The sequence below is a fragment of the Fundulus heteroclitus genome, chromosome 9 (assembly GCF_011125445.2).
Source record: "Fundulus heteroclitus isolate FHET01 chromosome 9, MU-UCD_Fhet_4.1, whole genome shotgun sequence".
Taxonomy (NCBI): domain Eukaryota; kingdom Metazoa; phylum Chordata; class Actinopteri; order Cyprinodontiformes; family Fundulidae; genus Fundulus; species Fundulus heteroclitus.
Window position 1 is genome coordinate 14,040,662 of NC_046369.1, and position 19,505 is coordinate 14,060,166.

The 19,505-nt window shown below is 38.2% G+C and overlaps 1 protein-coding gene across 16 annotated transcripts in view; it reads left to right on the forward strand.

Moving 5' to 3' along the window:
- ptprsa (protein tyrosine phosphatase receptor type Sa) overlaps window positions 1-19,505 on the forward strand; it is a 302,454-nt gene that overhangs the window by 144,865 nt on the left and 138,084 nt on the right. For all 16 annotated transcript variants that reach the window (XM_036141038.1, XM_036141042.1, XM_036141044.1 and 13 more), the window contains one exon: window positions 18,841-18,986. In XM_036141038.1, the coding sequence (XP_035996931.1) occupies window positions 18,841-18,986 (146 nt within the window). The remainder of the gene's footprint in view (window positions 1-18,840; window positions 18,987-19,505) is intronic.

The window sequence follows — 19,505 nt, forward strand, 5'->3', positions numbered from 1 at the left end:
AAAACAACAAAAAAAAAACTCTTCAAAGGTTAATAACACTAAGTTGGCTAGATTGCAAAGTGCAACGTCCGTATTTTTTGCACCTTATATATGATTACCGTTGTGCTTACTGACCGATTTTGTGCGGTACAATGTGCTGAAAAATATGTAAAAATGTGTGAGTACGACTTTGGCAACCAACGAAGCCGCTCCGCTCAATGAATGTTCGGAGCATTACGCTACACTGTGTCACTACCTGATCAGACCCCTGAGCTGTCTACAAGACTGCCTGACTGTAATGTCAAAACTAGAAGTCCATTCATGTAAAGACCCCCACATACTCGGGTGTAGTTCACTCCGTGGAGGTCCGTGCGTACTCGAGGTGGAGTCAAGGCAGACTCCGCGCATATAGGTACGTGTCACACTATAAACTCCTCTGAGGCAAGAAGTCTTTACATCGAACTGTTTTATATGTGACACCGAGCTTGATACACTGACCTGCTCCAAGCAAGCGGTCGCAAGGACTCACAGTGTGTGCACACTACGCCCAAATATGTGGGCGTGCTGCCTAAAGGCTCCGACATATAACTTCTAGATTCATTCAATCTAAAAGTTCCGTTTATTTTAGTTTTATTTTATGTATAAGAATCGGGGCAGTGTAACTTAGGTCCAACTACTCTGTCCGACAGAGACGGATAGAGAGCTGTGTACGTGAAGGGGCGGAGTGATATTAGTGATATTACACACTTGGGAAAAATATTTAATGCACCTTATAATCCGTTGCGCCTTATACGTCGACAAAGACGTACAAAGACACGTTAATTCACTGTGTGCCTTATAATGCGGTGCACCTTATGGTCCAAAAATTTTGTAGGTAGATCTTACAATCTCGGACCAGTTGTGCTCTTCGTGGTCGCATTAGCAGTTGTTTTTTTTTTTTTTGTTTTACCACTCTGGGTATAGGTGGTGCATATCAATAGCTGCTCACAAAGTTACTATCTGTTGCCCACATAACTGAAAAGTACATTGTAAAAGCCAATGAAAAGGAATAAAATTAGTGAAACTACATGTCTGCAGAATAAAGTAATATCGTCCTTTTCATATTCTATTTAATGTTGTTGCCATTTTGCCTCGTTTCCAGTTCACCATTTCAGGCTTGAATTAATTCAGTTACAAAAAAGGCATATTATATGAAGGGGTAGACATCCGTACTGAACATTTTGTTTTCATTGCCACCTTTTCCCACAAAGGACAAGGCTGTACAAGGTTGGTTTTCATTTTCATCAGTTATGCATCTGGCCAGTGGTGTGGCTCTGACTCACATTAGTTGGGTTACGCCAGTCCGTTAACATTTTCTTTTCTTCAGGATCTTTAAGTTTAGTGATCCCCATAGGTAATGGCTAATAACTCCTATTGGGGTGACAGTTAATTAGTGTTGGCCTCAGAAAAAGACAGGAATTGCACCACATGTAGGGCTGTGAAAAACAACTGGTGGCTAGTATGAGCAGCTCATTAGCATGGTTGCTGTGATGAACCCATGTGTCTATACAGTTGGGATTGGCAGAAGATATTTTGTTGTGTCTTGCACACATTTTGAAATCAGCTTATATGTAGTCATTTATGTAAAAGTATGCATTGGCTACATAAAATTATAATTTTTCTATTAAGTGGACACCTAAATCAAAGGAAAGCACAAGCTAAATGGTTTACCTTGTTGATTGGGTGACTCTAAATTTCCATTGTAAAAGTTTATGTTAACCTTAAACATAAACTTAAACAAATTGTTTAATGGGCATATATCCTAAATACCGACACTGTTCTAGTAGATTACTGTACTGCAAAGTAAGCTCTAATCTGACTAAAGCACCTACTAAATGATGGTAAGCAAGGTTCCTGACTAAAGTTAAATGATAGTTATTGGTGGACTGTCAACAACTGCATTGAATTATGTTGTGAGCCAAATTATGAATAAGTCATAAAAACAGTGAGGAAACTCTATTGGTGTAACCTCAAAAAGAATATCTCGCTGCAGACCGAAATAAAATAAAAAATCACACGTTTTGATTTCTTTTTCTATTAAAATGAACCAAAAATGCCCCCAACCATGAGCTTAAAACTTGGAAACGCCGAGTAAACACGCACGTTTAAGCCAAGCACTTCCCAGCAAAAAATAGACATCGTCAGCAGGACCATGTAAGTTTCTTAAAAATAGTGTGTGCATGTGTCAAGTCAGTGTTGGAGCAGAACATAAATGCTTATGTCCTGAACTCCGATTGGTCCTAAATATCTGTTTCCATTGAGGAAAACAGATAACAGAGACTGTTGTATTAGATTGGTACTAATAAATGCCTAATCTTAAAAAAACAACAACAACCTTTTGAACAGGTCATCCCTTCTGCAAAAAGATGTCTCATTTATTCATGGTGCATCTCTCCCTGTTCACTGATTTATCCTTCCTAACTTCTCTTGTTCGTAACAAGGGTGCATCAGTAGTTTCTTATCCCATCCTGTCAACTCCTGCTTAGGATTTGTTCTGCACCATTTCCCTGTTAAGATGGGCTTAGAGTAGCATTAAACAGACAAAACAAGGATGAGGCTCCGTAGAGATATAGAAAAGGTGGGGAGGTTCCACTTGGGTTTCATTTTTTTTAAATCCCACATGACTGTGCTGGTGAGTGCATATATATATATATATATATATATATATATATATATATATATATATATATATATATATATATATATATATATATATATATATATATATATATATATATAATATAGTATCTATGTTTGTGTCTTTGTCTCTGGATGTAATTTATGTCCGAAGATGTAATTTGTGAGATAAATTGCTTTTTTTAACCTTTTAGACTTCTGCTGTGTTTTTCTTCATCTCAGTTTTGACATTCAGTTTTTTCTCAGGGGTTTATGATAACTTGAGGACCACTTGATTTTTTTTTATTTTTTATTTTTTTTCCCATCATGTTCTAACAGAGATGTCTGCCTGTGATTGCCTGGCGCTTTGAGTGTCTGGTAGCATAATTGAAGAGTTTTTTTTTCTGCCCATCCGACTCAAGGAAATCTAAAATTACAGACAAGCAGATGTCAAATATTTTCGACATATTGAAAGCAGCTACGCTTGTTTCATTGAATTTTCATACAGTAATAAAGTATTTTATTTATTTTTTTGCCCACTTTTGACCATCCAACCTTCCATTTCCGTTCGCAAAACATCTGAAAGGCTGTTTTATTTCTGCCATTCTTTGGTTTCTTTTTATGCTCTACCTGTGGATGTAATGCCTTATCACTCTGTCGCATGTACGCATGGTTTTTCTTTTTCTGTCTTGTACTCTTTCTTCAGGCAGTACACATATCGTTCCTCTTTTTATCGTCATCTCTTCTTTTTTTTTGGGGGGGGGGGGGAACTCTGTTTTGCCACATCATTATGTTTGGAAATATATGCACAAATGCAAGGACCACCTTCCTTTGCCTGCTTGGATTCGCTCCACACGCACAACCCCCACACACAGTAGAGCACTTGTCCAATTGTGTTCACTCCCACTCGGTGGAGTGAAAGGATGCCACCGTTTTGCAGAAAAGCCAGTCTGAAAGCATGATGTCATTCCTTACCCCCACGTCGATCCCTTCCACTTTCTCTCTCTGACTCTCTCTGGCTCTCTCTGGCTCTCTCTCTGCCCTCCGTTCCTTTTTATTTACTCTCATAAATCACAGTGAGGAGGAGACGTTTTTAATCAAAAGAGAAAGAAATATGGCTCAATAAATCCTGCCTCCCCAAATATATTAATGCCTAGCTTGTGTTCAAGTCTATATTTATCTGCATGTTTGCATACATCTGTATTCAAGAAATTCAATGTGTATTTATGTGCGTGCGTGTGTGTGTGTGTGTGTGTGTGTGTGTGTGTGTGTGTGTGTGTGTGTGCTCAAATGCTGAAAGACAGTCATGTGGACTGTCACCTCAGCTTTGTCAAGGCTCCACTGCAACATATTGATTGAGTTACAGACCCTTAATGTTGGCTGAGGTGCAGTTATAAAACTAGATGGGAGTCTGATGCATTCTTGTTACAAGTAGAATCTCTGCCTAAATTATATCAATTTGATCAGCACGCAAACACACACACGCTTGCCACTTTATTAGGCACACCCTCCTAACGCTTGACTGAGCCTGCATTCACCTTCAGAACTACATCGGTTCATCATGACAGAAGTTTAGCGAGGTGTCAGGAACGTACCTCTGAGAATTTGGGTCTGTATTGAAATGACAGCAACGCGTGCTTTATGCAAATTAGTCACCTGGTGCAAATCTCCCATTCCAACGTATGCCAACAGTGCTCTGTTGCTGTTGAAATGTACTGCAAGAAGCTAGTTAAACTATGTGAGCTTTGTGACATGGTGCATTATCCTTCTGGAGCAGTCGTCAGAAAATGATGCCCTGCGGTCATACAGGGATAGACAAGGTCATCAACAATACTCAGGAGGGCTGTGGCATTTAGTCATCCTCAGTGGATTCTAATAATCCCAAAGAGGGCCAAGAAAACATTACCCGTGCCATTACACCTCCACCACCAGCTTGTGTCACTTATACAAGGCAAGATGAAGCCATGCTTTCATGGTGTGTGCACCAATTTCTGACCTTAACGTCTGAATATCACAGCTGAAATCGTGATTGATGGGACCATGTAACATTTTCCCATTTTTCTTCAAATTTTCATGAGCCTGTGTGAATGCTAGCCTCAGTTTTCAGTTCCTAGTTGACAGGAGTAGCACCCTATGCGATCTGCTGTTACGGTTTTCTGCTCATTCTCCACTAACCTCTGACTTCCACGAGACGTTTCCGTGCACACAACTGCCACTCACTGGATGATTTCTGTTTTTCAGACCATTCTCTGTAAACCGGAGAGATGGTGTGTACAACAGCTCCAGTAGATCAGCACTATGTGAAATACTTAGACCAGCCCGCTTGGCACCAACAACCATGCCACACTCACAGCCACTTAAATCCCTTTCTTCCACTTCTTACACCCAAATGCATTAGTTTGCTGATGTGTGTTTGGCTGATTTGTTATTTGGGAGTGAGTTTTTACTTTTATCCATTGAGGAATATTAAAGACAAAGAACATGCAGACAACATGGTTGTTGTTGTAAAAAAATATATATTGTTTTTCCATAATTTTTTTTGTTTTCATGCTATACTGCTCAATACAAAGAGTGTATGTAATCCATTTTTCCCAGCGTTTGGTACATTCATCTAACTCCTTTTTCAAAGTAAATTACTTTACAATTCCACACTATTGGTCCAATGTTGGAGGGTCAATTTTCAGCCGTTTTCGAGTTATAGTTTTTCTGCTTCTTGCTAAAACAATCTTAAAGAGGCATTTATCTTTGTACAGAACTGTTTCAGGTACTTAACTTAGATTGAGAATCAGTTGTAAAGGTATATCTGATAAAGTGGCAGGGAGAATGCGTTTTTTTTTTAAGAAATCCAACCCAAATCGGCATTTTTTTGCTAATACACTGTTAACACGGATGTCTAATAGTGCTGTCTACATGTCCCAGTCATTATTTACATTCATTTACTGCACATTTGTTAAAAATCCTGTGTGGTTCCCTCCTTATGTTTAGCGAGTGTACTGCTTTCGAATTTTAGATGAATATTGGTATTGGCTCAAAAGATGCTGTGATGTCATCCAGAAAAACTGACGTCAGTAGCTTTGCCGCTGTGGGGTATAAAAGCGGTTTTGTCCCCCGTCGTGAGTCCCACCTCATACAACTGCTCCGTTGCAAAACTAGGATCACTGTCATTTCTCTCCATGCTTGTGACGCTGTCACTGTCAGTCCATCTGCTAATCATAGCACCGCCTCCTAAGGCTATAGCACAGGGGGCTAGGAGGTCTTTAATTTATTTTAGTTTTAATGGGTCTATTAATGAGATTTGCTGATGATGATAAATTATTTTGGTACAGTATTTGGTTAAACATAGCAATTCATGGTAGCGCTGGTCTGTAATTCCTATATTGTTAATTTAGAGTTAATTTGTCTGTTACTGTTTTCTCTCTGTTGAACAAATATCTTTTTTGAGGTTTTGAACACATAGAATCCATTATTTATCCTTTCATTTTGTGGTATTCAATTCAATTCAATTCAATTTTATTTATATAGCGCCAAATCATGAAACATGTCATCTCAAGGCACTTTACAAAGTCAAGTTCAATCATATTATACAGATTGGGTCAGATTATACAGATTGGTCAAAAATGTCCTATATAAGGAAACCAGTTGATTGCATCAAAGTCCCGACAAGCAGCATTCACTCCTGGGGAACCGTAGAGCCACAGGAAGAGTCATCTGCATTGTACATGGCTTTGCTGCAATCCCTCATACTGAGCAAGCATGAAGCGACAGTGGGAAGAAAAACCACCCATTAACGGGAAAAAAAACCTCCGGCAGAACCGGGCTCAGTATGAACGGTCATCCGCCTCGACCGACTGGGGTTACAGAAGACAGAGCAGAGACACAACAAGAGAGACAAAAAAGCACAGAAGCACACATTGATCCAGTGATCTGTTCTACATTAGATGGTAGTAGCGGGTGATCCGTCTTCTCTGGATGATGTCACAGTTAACAGAACGCCAGACCAGGTGTACCTACTATGAAGAGAAAAGAGAGAGAACAGAAAGTTAAAGCAGAAATGACAACACATAATGCATAATTGAAGAACAGTAGAACTCAATAGAGTGAGAAAATTAGATCCTGATATACTCCAGTAGCCTAAGCCTATAGCAGTAAAACTATAAAGGTAGCTCAGAGTAACATGAGCCACTAGTTATAATTTTTGTCAAAAAGAAAAGTTTTAAGCCTAGTCTTAAAAGTAGACAGGGTGTCTGCCTCACGGACCAAAACTGGGAGTTGGTTCCACAGGAGAGGAGCCTGATAGCTAAAGGATCTGCCTCCCATTCTACTTTTAGAGACTCTAGGAACCACCAGCAGACCTGCAGTCTGAGAGCGAAGTGCTCTGTTAGGAACATACGGGGTAATCAGAGCTCTGATATATGATGGAGCTTGATTATTAAGGGCTTTATTTGTTAGAAGAGGAATTTTAAATTCTATTCTTGATTTAACAGGAAGCCAATGAAGGGAAGCTAAAATTGGAGAAATATGATCCCTCTTGTTGATTTTCATCAGAACTCTTGCTGCAGCATTTTGGATCAGCTGAAGGCTTTGAACTGCATTTTGTGGACTTCCTGATAGTAAAGAATTACAATAGTCCAGCCTTGAAGTAACAAATGCATGGACCAGTTTTTCAGCATCGCTGAAAAACTGGTCCATGCATTTGTTATTCAAACCTGCATTTGTTATTCAAACCTTTTTACCCCTCTTTTCTTTTAATTTTTTCTTCTCTCTTTTCTGGCCTTTTAGAGTTCTCCACTGTAGCATAATTGGCAAATAACTTGTAATAATAACTGGCCAGAATTCACAGGGATGCAGTGAAGGTGTTCAAATATTTATATTCCTTCAAATCTGCTAGTTGGAATAAAAAAAGGAAACCCCCCATAGTGGAATTGTTTCTTACTCTTATAGCTCAGCTCCTTTTTTCTCTTTGTTTCTTTGTGCTTTGGTTCTTATCTTTTCCAGTCAAATTATGTTTGAACCAACACTGGCAAGTAAATTCTGTCAATTTTAATATCCGATGCACTCTGCAGACTCATGCAGCGGCCCTTTTTCTTGCCCTGTGCTTTATATAATCATCTCAAAATTAGAAGACAATTGGCCCATTTTTAATTAGCTTGCACATAGGAATGTTTTACTTCGATCGCCTCTTTGTGTTTGTATTCATTTGTATTTTCAGTGCTGAACCATAGAAATCGTCCAATAACACGGTTTGATCTTTAAGTATGTATGGTAATCATTTTAAATCATCGGAAAGATCTTGTGCCAGGTTATTTGCAGTTCCAACAAAGTCAACAACATCTTTGTTATACAATAGCTGCAATAAAATACCAGACAACAGCTATTGGTTTGCTAATCAGCTGTTTCTTTCTAGACGAGGGTTGGTCCGCTGGTAAACATTTCAGATTGTGATTTGCGTCGTACATCTTCTGTTACAAAGCTGTTGCCTTGTTACGTAGCTGGACAGATTACAAACTGAACAAATGTCTGTTAATATATCTTTTCACCATTTCGTACCTCTGTAGCTTTGGTTGTTTTGTAACCAACTTTTCGGGGATGAAATAGAGTTGTTTGGTGCGGGACTTTTTCATATAACGTACGTCAATCAATACCCGGAGACTTTTCCTAGCCGCTTTGATAACTGATGATTTAAACACGTTTTCTATTTTCTGCTCATAGTATCTTCCAGCAGAAGGTAACTTAATGCTGTTTTGGTTTGATCATTAGTCATAACCTCATCATGCATCATAAAGGACCCAAGACTAAGATCAGAGCTGTAATAAATGAAAATAGTCATCAAACAAAGGTTGTAAAAAAAGTGAGATACGTTTTCATGAAGTTATGTAGAAGATTTTAGCATATCTATAACTATTTATCTCTGTAATTTATTGAATTACTTAAGAAGAAAGAGATTTGTTGTTTACAAGAAAAATGGAAGTAGGACAGGACTATGTGTCAATTTATAAGTGTAAATCGGGGGTGTAAAGGGGTGAGTTGACTTAATACTTAATAGGGCCTCAGCCATACATTTTGTCATCAAAAAGTGGGCCTATGTTTGTGATTTTCTTTTTTTTTTTTTCTTTTTTTTGCCTATTAACACCAGCAATTTAGTTTGCAAGAAGTTTGAGCAAGGATTACAAGAGATTCAAGTGTGTGAAGGTGACTGTTGCTTCATGTGCTGGTTGAAAGCGGTTCTACACATCATATAGGTGGCTGTTGCATTATAAATGGTTATTTTCTCCCGGAGTTTTAATGAGAAAGTTGCTTTTCAAGTGGATACAAAGGCTTAAAAAGGGTGCACTGTTTCATCTTGTGTGTTCTTTCAGGGGCTTCATAGAGGTTTGTTTTCTCTCCATTTTCTCCCTCTTGTCATTTGTTTTGATCTGGGCTACAACACCTTTGGCAATTTGAGGCGTCCTCTTCATTTAATGAGCCAACAAGTGTCAATTGCCTCAAGTGAGTCTTTTAAATGTAACAAAATTGTTCCCATTTCACCACTCCATGAGCTCTGTGTCCGTATTGATATCTGATATGCACTCTTAAGTTGAATTTCCGTCTTCTCTGTCAGGAATTGACTGTATTTATTTCCGATGGGTTGGAGGATGCTTAATGTCCTTTGCTTTTTTTTATTAGCCTTGAACAGTGGTTTCAGTGGGACCAATTTGTGCATATTACTAGAGTGTCAGTCTTTATAGAAAGGCAGCATCACTATGACAGCAATGTGAGTTGACAAAGTTTTTCACCTCTGGGTACCATCACATAGGAAGTTGGTGCAGAGTTTCTCCCTCTTTTTTTTTTTTTTTTTTTTGCGAATCCCCATGTGGTCTGCTAGGTCTAATCTGTTTGCTTCGGTGCAGTCGACATAGACGGCATATTGTACATTTTCCCTCTTTCTGCTGATGCGTTTTTCTTTCCAACTTCAAAACCAGACGCTGTGTAAATGCTTTTTCGCTATTTGATTCTTGTTTGTTGAAAGCTCCGTATAATTAAGCTTTGTTTCTTTGCTTTCATGTAAGCGCCACGTTTACCATCTCATTAAAAATCACTGAATCTTTGAATCTAGTATTATTTTTTTAAATATGCAAAATACTAATACCTGGCTTTAGAAATAGTTTAAAAAGTGGTAATCTACCTTTTTGGTATGTCTTTTCACCATAGTGCCATTTGAAACAAAAAGATTGAAATATCTTGAACTTTAAGTCAGATTTGTACTTTATATCGTCGTGTCAATAATAATCTGTTGAAGGCAAAGTCTAGTTTAAACACAGGGAACAGGCTGCACGGTGTAGGTGGCATGAACCACCTCACAGTCGCCCCAAGAGTAAATTCCAATTAGCTCTTCTTTATAATATTTTAATTAGAAAATAAACTATTTCATTAAGTCTCAAGCTTGCAAAGTGAAACAGAGAGTTGTGCAAGAAAGTAATCTGACCTATGCCCTGTGAAATACACGTGCAGCTGGCTTTATACTATTTTCTATATTCTTGTTATTTAACCCAACAGAATTAATAAACATTTTCCAAAAATAAATAAATAAATTATTAAGCATTTTCCAAAAAAACATCTACTTCTAGGATAGATTCTTAAATTCAGGAAAGTCATTTAGTCTAGTTTTTCTTATTTAAAAAAAAAAAAAGTCTCTGAAGGCATCTTTTATCACAGCAAACTATCTACCTTTAGTATGTATTTTCTCGTCAGAAACTTTCCTTTCTTATTGTGGATCAGCCAATAAATTTGAGTCAAGTTTTGCCTTGCTCTTTTGGTCTGCGTTGGATGTGACTCTCAGCGAAATCCTCCAAACAAGACAAAGCAAGACGGGCTTAGAGTCGAAGCTTGGTTTCCATAGCGATGGCACTTGTCCAGGCAGCCTGTGAGAATTGGTCCTGATTGATGGAGCTTGGTTGTTTAGGCCCAGAGGGTGTGTGTGTGTGTGTGTGTGTGTGTGTGTGTGCCTGTGTGTGGAGGTCTAATTATGCATTCACTTGAATGCACATTTGGCTTGATCAATCTGTCTGTCCGTCTGCTCGTCTGTCTTTTTTCTAAATTCCTGTTGATGTAAACCTCCAAAGTGTGCACGCAAACTGAAAAAGGACAGGTTGTTTTCATGTCTTGGACTAATGTACAGCTGTCTTTTTTTTTTGCTTTGCTCTACCCTTTTAATGCAGCACTGTAGAAACTAGTATTAAAAGGGTTAGATTTGCTACCTAACAGCTCTAAAATACACGTTTAAAGTGAACTTGTTGTTATTTTTGTGTTACCTATTTTTCATGAGATACATGACACTTTGTTGTGCAAAAAAAACATTGCTTGCATCATACTATTATGTACACTATTATATTATTTCCTTGTGATGTTTATCTTATCTATACTGCATAGAAATAATGCAGAATTTACAATCAAAATTCCCTCATTCGCATACACATTTCTGATTTCAGAAAAGCTAAACAAAAATTGTCTCTTTAGATTTAACAATACTCATGATCACTTTCAAAGCTCTATGTGGTTGATCTGATACCACATTTGTGATATGGAGACAATGTCTATGCTGATATTTTAATAATATTTGTCAGATTTTTAACAACCTGACCACACGGCACAAATGCAGCAGACTGCCATGTCCGGTCCTTCACAAAGTAGCTAAGGTTTGTTTAAAAATTCTTAGTTTACCACAACCATTAACCAAAATTTAGAATATTGTTTAATGTTGCCACAGTTGAGTGGTCTTCACTTCTAATATAGTTTTATACTGTAGTTCAAAGTACTCATAAAGTAATTTCCTCACTTCTGAATGCATCATTTCTCACAGTAAGTGCAGTGGGTGTTTAACAACATACAAAACATACAAAAATCTTGATTTGTTGCAAACATTCAAGAGAAGCAAAGAAAAATGTCAAATGTTTTTTTTAACTTTAACAGTGAGCAATATTAACATCTGCTTCTTTTTTCTGTTGTTTGATAAGCTGTTAATCTTCTGTTTCTTTGTTTTTTAATAGTTATAAATAAGGTATTATAAATCTAACAGTTGTATGCCAATTCTTTTATACATTTATGCTACTTTCTGAGGTTTTAGGTTTTCAATATTTATATCAAATTTGTATCCAACTCACCATTTAGCTATTTTTGTTTTTAACACCTAATGTTGCCAGATGTTCTTTTCAGATGTTACTGGTAAATGTGCAGTGAAAGATACCTATTTGTAGCAAGATGGGTAACAAGAGCTCTTTACCAGTTCCCTTCTTTTCTCTGCAAATCACTGAATGGCTCTGCATCATTTTGTCTCCCACTTTGCTAATTCAGTGGATAATGGCTCCTATTTATGAGTAGAGAACCTTTTTCTGCCAATTATGGTATTAGTCATAAAGCCAGCCCCCACCTCCTCTTACAGCCCCCCTCCCCCCCTCCCCATCAAACAACAACAGTAAAGTACTGTAAATGGAGCCGTCTCATATTCACATTCCCACCTCCCACTCTCCACCACGTTAAAAACCGTCGTGCCAGTGTGTACCGTGTTATCGGGTCCGGCAGAGGCAGCGGCCAGTAGCAGGTGGTTGCTGTATTAGCTAAACAGGCGTCTGTGTGCACAGTGTGAGTGTTCCCCCTCCCCTCTTTTATGAGCAGCCCCGTGTGCGTTGATCAGTTCTATTCTTGGGAAGGTGTGAAGATAGCAGTGCCCCCCTCGCTCGTTATTTTAGCTGAGGCCATGTCCCCCCCCGCCAGCCTGATAAAGACCGGACTCTGTGTGCTTATCTGGGCTCTGCCTTACCTCAGCTTGTTTGAGAGAAGCTTAGGGAACAGAGGGAGACGTTGAAAGGGACAAATGTCCACTGCAGGAGGAATGTCCTTTCAATGTCATATCTGGAGACATAATGCATGCTTATTTCCTTTATATTTATACACTTGTTTTACAATAAATGAAATTTATTTTAAAAGACTTTTATTTTTAAAGAAAATAGCACAGACCATTAAAGAACGTTAAACTTTCTTGGCTTTTTTTTCCCCTTTTCGCTTTAATCCGCCCGCTCAACATCACACCAAAGGCTCTTGCACAGAACACAATGCCCTGTCACCATCACATCCTACCACTCCAGGTGTAAAAAAAAAAAACTCCACGCTGCCTGCAGGGCTCACCAGAGAATGGAGTAACAAGGTTGAAACAAATTTATGCCATGAAGTCAAGTGCCTTTTTAAAGGGTCTGTTTTAATCCAAATGCAAACGTCTCATTCTTTTCAAACTTTCTTTACGCATCTTACCAATTCCAAGCGCCACAGGGTTCTTTGTTGCCAGCCTGTGAGTCTGTTCTGTTTATGCTGTGATGTAACGCGGCTGCAACCTCTTTCCATCCCAAATTTATGTGCAAAATCACCAAAAGACACATGTTGATGTACGTAGGATGCTTAATGAAGGATTAGTGTTGTGCTTTACAGTTTTGTTTTCTGCATTGTGGAATTTGCATTGTCCCCAGGTTGATTAGAGGTAGATTTTTAAATACCTTTCATTTATACCTCTGGAACATTTAGGTTTAAATTCGTCTTTTAATTTCGCCAACAACTTTATTTACATTGTAAGTGAAATGACACTTTTAGAGTGGCCTCACGAAAGTCCTGTCTCGAGTCCGATTGGAGAATTCTCCAGAGATAAAGATTAGGGTGATGGCAAGGAGGCCTTCCAACCTTAGGAGCTCAGCACCGTAGAAAAAATGTCAAAATACCAGTAGCTTTTCTCCTTTCCTGTCCTTTTAAAGCTTTAGATTTAAAGCTGCCATTGTTATGGATAATTCTTGGACTTTATGTATTCCAAGTTTAATGTATTCATAGATTTGTGAAAATTGTATTAGAATTTTAGGAATAAGAGTGTATTTTATAGGCAACTGTGGCTGAGTGGGTATAGTCTTGTGGGTTTGATCCCAGGTTGTGGGTTTGATCCCAGCTTCCCCTGTCACACATCAATGTGATTGATCTGTGTCACTGATTTATGTATCGGTGTATGAGTGAGTGCAATTGGGCAAATGTGGCTATACTGTAAAGTGCTTTGAGTGGTCAATATGACTAGAAAAGTGCTTAATAAATTCAGTCCTTTTATTGTCTATTTCATTGTCCAAATGTTCAATGTTAACCTGAAGATGACATTTGAATTATAGCTTCCTTTTTGGCCATAAAATAGGCCATTGCAGTTTAAGGAACAGTCGAACTAAAACATTTTAAGCAGATACTAACTTCATTGTTGTATTTCTCATCTGTAAGAGTTGTGAACTGATTTATAGGACAGCTTGTAAGAAGAGTACCAATTCAATAACCCTGCCTTGTCACAATGCTATGGAGAATACCTACCTGCATAAAAACTAAATAATTGTTTTCAAGATACCAATAAGTGTTGAGCAACCTAAGATCAGTCCTGCTATCATTTGCATTTTGGGGCCTGTGTTGCCCATGATACCACAAAGATTACAGTAGGTAAGTTAGGAAATTGAGATTGAGCATTTCTGTAGTTAGTTATATCTTATCTGTGATTTTTTTTTCTTACATATTTTTTTTGACATTTGTTTATCAATATATTTTCACATTATTATTATTATTTCACATTATATATTTGTGGTATGGTTTGGTATGGTTTTACCATAGCTTTATTGGTAATGATTAACAAAGCAGCTGTTTGGTACTGACGTCTCCTTTGCCATGTTTACTAAAATACACATTCCTTGATGTGGTACATCTGTTTTTTTTCTGTCAGAATAGTTTGTAGGTGACTTCTGACTACATAGATTAATGTGTACTCAACTGCTGCATCCAAAAAGTCTGTCACTATTGAGATTTTTCACAGAATAATGTTACAACAACAATTGTAATCCAAGATATTCTGCACCTCCACCCCAGGGTACACATTTAAGGAAGTAGATTGTTTTCCTCAGAGATGCAAGTTTTATTGTCATGTACGAGTACCTATGGAAAATCATTACTGCCAAAAAAAGAAATAACTTATGCAAAATATGATTAGTATTGCACAATAACTTATGGATTTATAAGCAATAATAACAGAAGTGAAACACAAAATTTTTTTTAATCAGAATCAGAAATACTTGTGTGTAGATTTCAGACCTAGACGGAGATCCAGAAAAATGAACGTGTCACATGATTAAATTAACCAAAGTGTAGGTGTCATAGTCTTGGGGTAAGAAACCTTAGCGACTTTGGCAACTTAATTTTCTCAGCTGTCAATATAACCTGACCATATAAATGAAGAAAAAGCCTGAAAGCTTCTCCTCGCTTTGCCACTGCATTTTATTTGATCCCGATGTCACAATCTAAAGCACCTGTTGATATTTTGGGCTGGTCTGTGCCGTCACTCATGACCGCAAAACATTTTAAGCACTTAAAATCCAGACATTGTTCGACCTTTTTCCACCCTGCAATTACTGTTGCGGCGGTGAGGTTAAAATTTCAGGGGGGGGATGAAAGAGCGCGCTTATAGTCAGCACTAACTGGCAGATGAGGCCCAGAGGCACAAAGCTAAAGAGAACAGGAAAAAAAGGTTAATTATGCTCATCAGAGTTCACACAATCATAAACTCCATACCCCCTGTAGTAATAGCTGTATCATTTTAATTTATAGGCCCACAGCCGGCTGAAGGGGTGCTTAATGGTATGTGTATAAAAAACACACACACAGGCTCTTTCGAAATTAACCATGCACACACGTTAACGCACAAAAGAAATATTTTCAGTGTAGTCTAATTTTTTCATCCCTTTCATTGTCTTCTGTGTTGACTTAGGCACACTTATATGGTGCTACTGACCAACAAGCAAAAGATGTTGGCTCGCAATCCATCAAGGGGGGAATAAAATCTGGGGTTTGTGTTATTTACAACACACTAAATACTCTAAATATTAATAATTTAGAGTATTTCACTGCTCAGTGACGTGTAAGAGCCTGGGAGGTTCACTGCTTACGTTTTGGTCAATCTTACAGCATCATCATAAACTGTGCACCACAGAAAATGCATGGAATGGTGGGGATATGTGTTTGTGATTAAGAATAGTTCACATTCAATTCAATCAGCTTTTCGCATTCAGTCCCTCAGGGTTATGGTTTAGGACCAGTGTGGTTTTTACAGTGCCTTTCTCCATTTTTAAAAGCAAGAACATTTCCTACCAGATCTACAGCACTGGCACCCAGTTGCATTGCTACATTAAGGACTCTGAAGCATCATTTCACAAATTAGACAACAAATGAGTTATTTAGATCCACCTGTCTAGTAAAGTCTGTGAGACTGAAGTGGTTAATCAAACCAGTCATTCCTAAAAACTGGTCTGAACTTAAGAAATATTTCAAAGATAAAAATGTTAGCTTCAAAACATAATTCTGGGAGGATCATCCATGTATTTCGTTTTAAATTTAAATAACAGCAAAACTCTCGATCATCTCCAGATGATGCATAAGTCTGAATTTCTGTGGACACAAAAGACTCCTGTCCAAATGTCTCTTTGCAGATGGAAAAGTTACTTTCAGAAAAAAGTCTTTATCTTTGGCAATTAGTGCTTTCTTTGGTAATTACTTACACTGCAAAAATGTGACTAAAAATAAGTAACATTTTCTTGAAATTAGTGTATTTGTCCTTGATTTGAGCAGCACGTTTAAATGATCTGCCAATGGAATAAGATTGATTGTAGTTAATCTAAATCATCTTATTTTAAGTGTAGTTTATCTAATTATCTTATTTAAGATGTAAAAATACGCATTCCATTAGCATATTATCTTATTTATCTACTCAAATTAAGGACAAATATGCTAATTTAAAGAAATGTTTACTTATTTTCAATTCAGTTTTTGCAGTGTACTAATTATATTTACTGGCCCTTTAAAGGATTATGTTATTGTAAAGGAGCTTTTATCTTTATATGTAAAGGGTGCTGTGTGAATTATCGTTGCTTATTTTTAATACTGAAAAAAAGCATAGGGAAAGCTGTCTCTCTCCTTATACATTCATATTTTTGATGGCGAGATGCAGTAAAAATCTGTGGAGTCAAGCATTTGTTTATAAAGTGCCACTGAAAGTAACAGTTTTTTTGTATCCTGATGTGTCAAAGATGGAGTGAAAAAAGTGCTTTGTGGGTTTTCATCATACGCGTTTCCTATTTATGCAATAAATTGACCCTCATGCGCATCCCTGTGGAGAGCAGCTTGGCAATTGGCGCTTGCAAATAATGGAAGCGAGAGTTTGCGAACGTCAGGAAAACTTTTCGATGAGGTGTCCTGCACTTTTTATACCCCACTCATTCTTAACAATTTCCTAGCTTCTAGACCTCCTGTCACCTTCCTTTTCTACTCTTCCAGCATTTTTTCCACCACTGACCTTTCCACTTGCTCCTTCACTCGTCCTGTCATTCATGACTGTGTCATTTTCCATTTTTATTTCCATCCCATCCAAGTTTTTTTTTTTTCCACCACCTTCTTTTTTTGGCTGGTTGCCTTTTTCAATCCCTATCCTCAGGTAATACTCAAAACCCTATACAGTATGTTGTGTTAAAAAAAAAAACACTCTCAAATCCGTCAGGAGGTAAACTCAGACAGACGTCCGGGCATTCACATTTATTTTGCATCTCTGTCTCATCTTGCGAAGCAGGAGAGAGGGGGAGAATGCGACTGGGTGGAAATGTCAAACGGTCTGCGGAAAAACTAATCAAAGAATGCTGGCCTTCAGTAAGAACCACTGCCACGGGCTTGCTGTGTGTAAAGCCTTCTTCTGTCTTAACAGAGGGCACATTGTAAAGGGAGGTCAAATCTGGAGGAGCTGTGTTGTGTAAAGCTGCGCAGTGATGTTCAGGATGGAAATTGAAAGTGTAAATTGCCAGAAGGGATCATTTTATGCTGCAGGAAGATGAAGTAGGCCACATCCTGGAAGACTGGGCGAAGGCTAAGGTGCTCATATCACACCTGACCTTTTATAGTACTGTATTCTTAACATTATAGATCATTGTGAAATGTACAGTGGAAAAAGGTTTTTCCTTTTGTTCTATGCTTTTCTATTTGTTTTTTACCCCTTTTTATTCCATAATGACTCACTTGATGTTGATATTGCAGCTTTCGCTCGATATTACCACCACAGATACTGTAACAGGGCTAGCTCATAAATTACACGTGGCTTTAAAACAGTGAAACGCAATTGAATGTTTCGTCCTTTATTGAATCCAGTCATCTTATTATAACTTAAAGATTCACCTGTTTGAAAGAAATGTGCAGTAGTTGCTTGTATATTTACCCAATATTAAAATCAGAATTGTCGGGCTTAATATTTGGAGGCAGTAGGTTGAACGTTGAGTGTAGCTGCCCTATTTTCCTGAGGCACAGCGCTCACCCTTCTTCTTTTCCTCCGCCATGTCTCATGCCATTTCTTTTTGCTTCATTCTCCTTCTCCTCACCTCCCTTCGCCGGGTAATGAATGCAGGAATTCTCCCTCATACGTGTTTAGCAGGGCTCGGAGACCTGTGTCGGCCCGCGGTCCCTCAATTATTAATTTGATGTTGTGCGCTTGGCCGTTTGATCATTGCCGTATATCTGTGTGATTCAGATTTAACAAGTTCCCCAGGAGGCTGTGGTCTTTTTTTTCTTCTTCTTCTCCTTTTTTTCTACCCAGTTTGTTCTCTTAAACCTACTTTAACCCAGACGTGTGTAAAACTTTTGATGGACTGCGTTGGACATTTTAACCATCGGTTCTCAGTGGGTTCATATTCTGTTTGTACAGTTCAACTACTGATAGTTTTGCACCATGTCCAGTGCCTGAAACTGTTAGCCATTACCATAAAGTGGAAAACGACAGTTTATGGGGTCATACCTTTTAATGGCCTTTTCCAAAGAGTTTGCCTCTTCACTGGACCTTGTCCTTTGTCTATTTCCTTGTGGAATGATATGTATTTAAGCTTGTAATCATCAAAACCTGGGCATTACCATATAAATTAGAAAGTTGTAGAGCACTGCAGCTCGAGGAGTGGATACAAGTGAGATGTGCAAAGTAAAAATTAGATACAGACCAAGATAAGATATGTGTGGACGCCTGCGCACACGCTCAGTTGACATTTGGAAGTGAGTTCTTTGTGAAATGTAATTAAAGGAACTGAGTTAGCACCAGTGGTGCAGCATTTATCTTAGTGCCTGTGGTAATGTATGTTTTTCTTTGCTCTCCAGCACCGCCACGCTTCACTAAAGTTCCCGTTGACCAGATTGGTGTCTCAGGGGGCGTGGTCTCCTTCGTCTGCCAGGCAACGGGCAACCCCAAGCCGAAAGTGAGCTGGAACAAGAAAGGGAAGAAGGTGAACTCGCAGCGCATAGAGGTAAGTTTGTGAAATCTGCGCTGCCTAGCTGCTCTTCACAGGTATGCCGGGCCAAACTAATATGGAGAGAGCGTGTTTGCTACTGTCATGTCACACAACCATGGGCCAAAAAATCTAACTGTTCCCATGCAGTTCTTGTAAAGTGAATTATTAGAAGTAACCTGAGAACCAATCACATGAAAAGGTTATGGTGTTGAGTGAAGCTACAGGAGCGCATGTTCTCTGCTGTTGATTCTGGGTTGAAATAAATTGCAATCATAAGTTTTACTTCATGTAAAAGTCACAAATGCTGGACGTTTTTTTGTCTTGTTTCAACCACAATATTCAACTTACTTTTTAGGATTATTCGTGATGGACCAGAACTAAATTGTGGTTTTGTTAAAGAACATTACTAAATAAATTGCGTTATGAAAACCAAGGAACACAGCACACCACTCAGAAATAAAATTGTGAAACTTGTATGCAGGGGTTAGGTCATAGAACAATATTCCAAGCTTGGTATAGCTCAAGGAGCCCTGG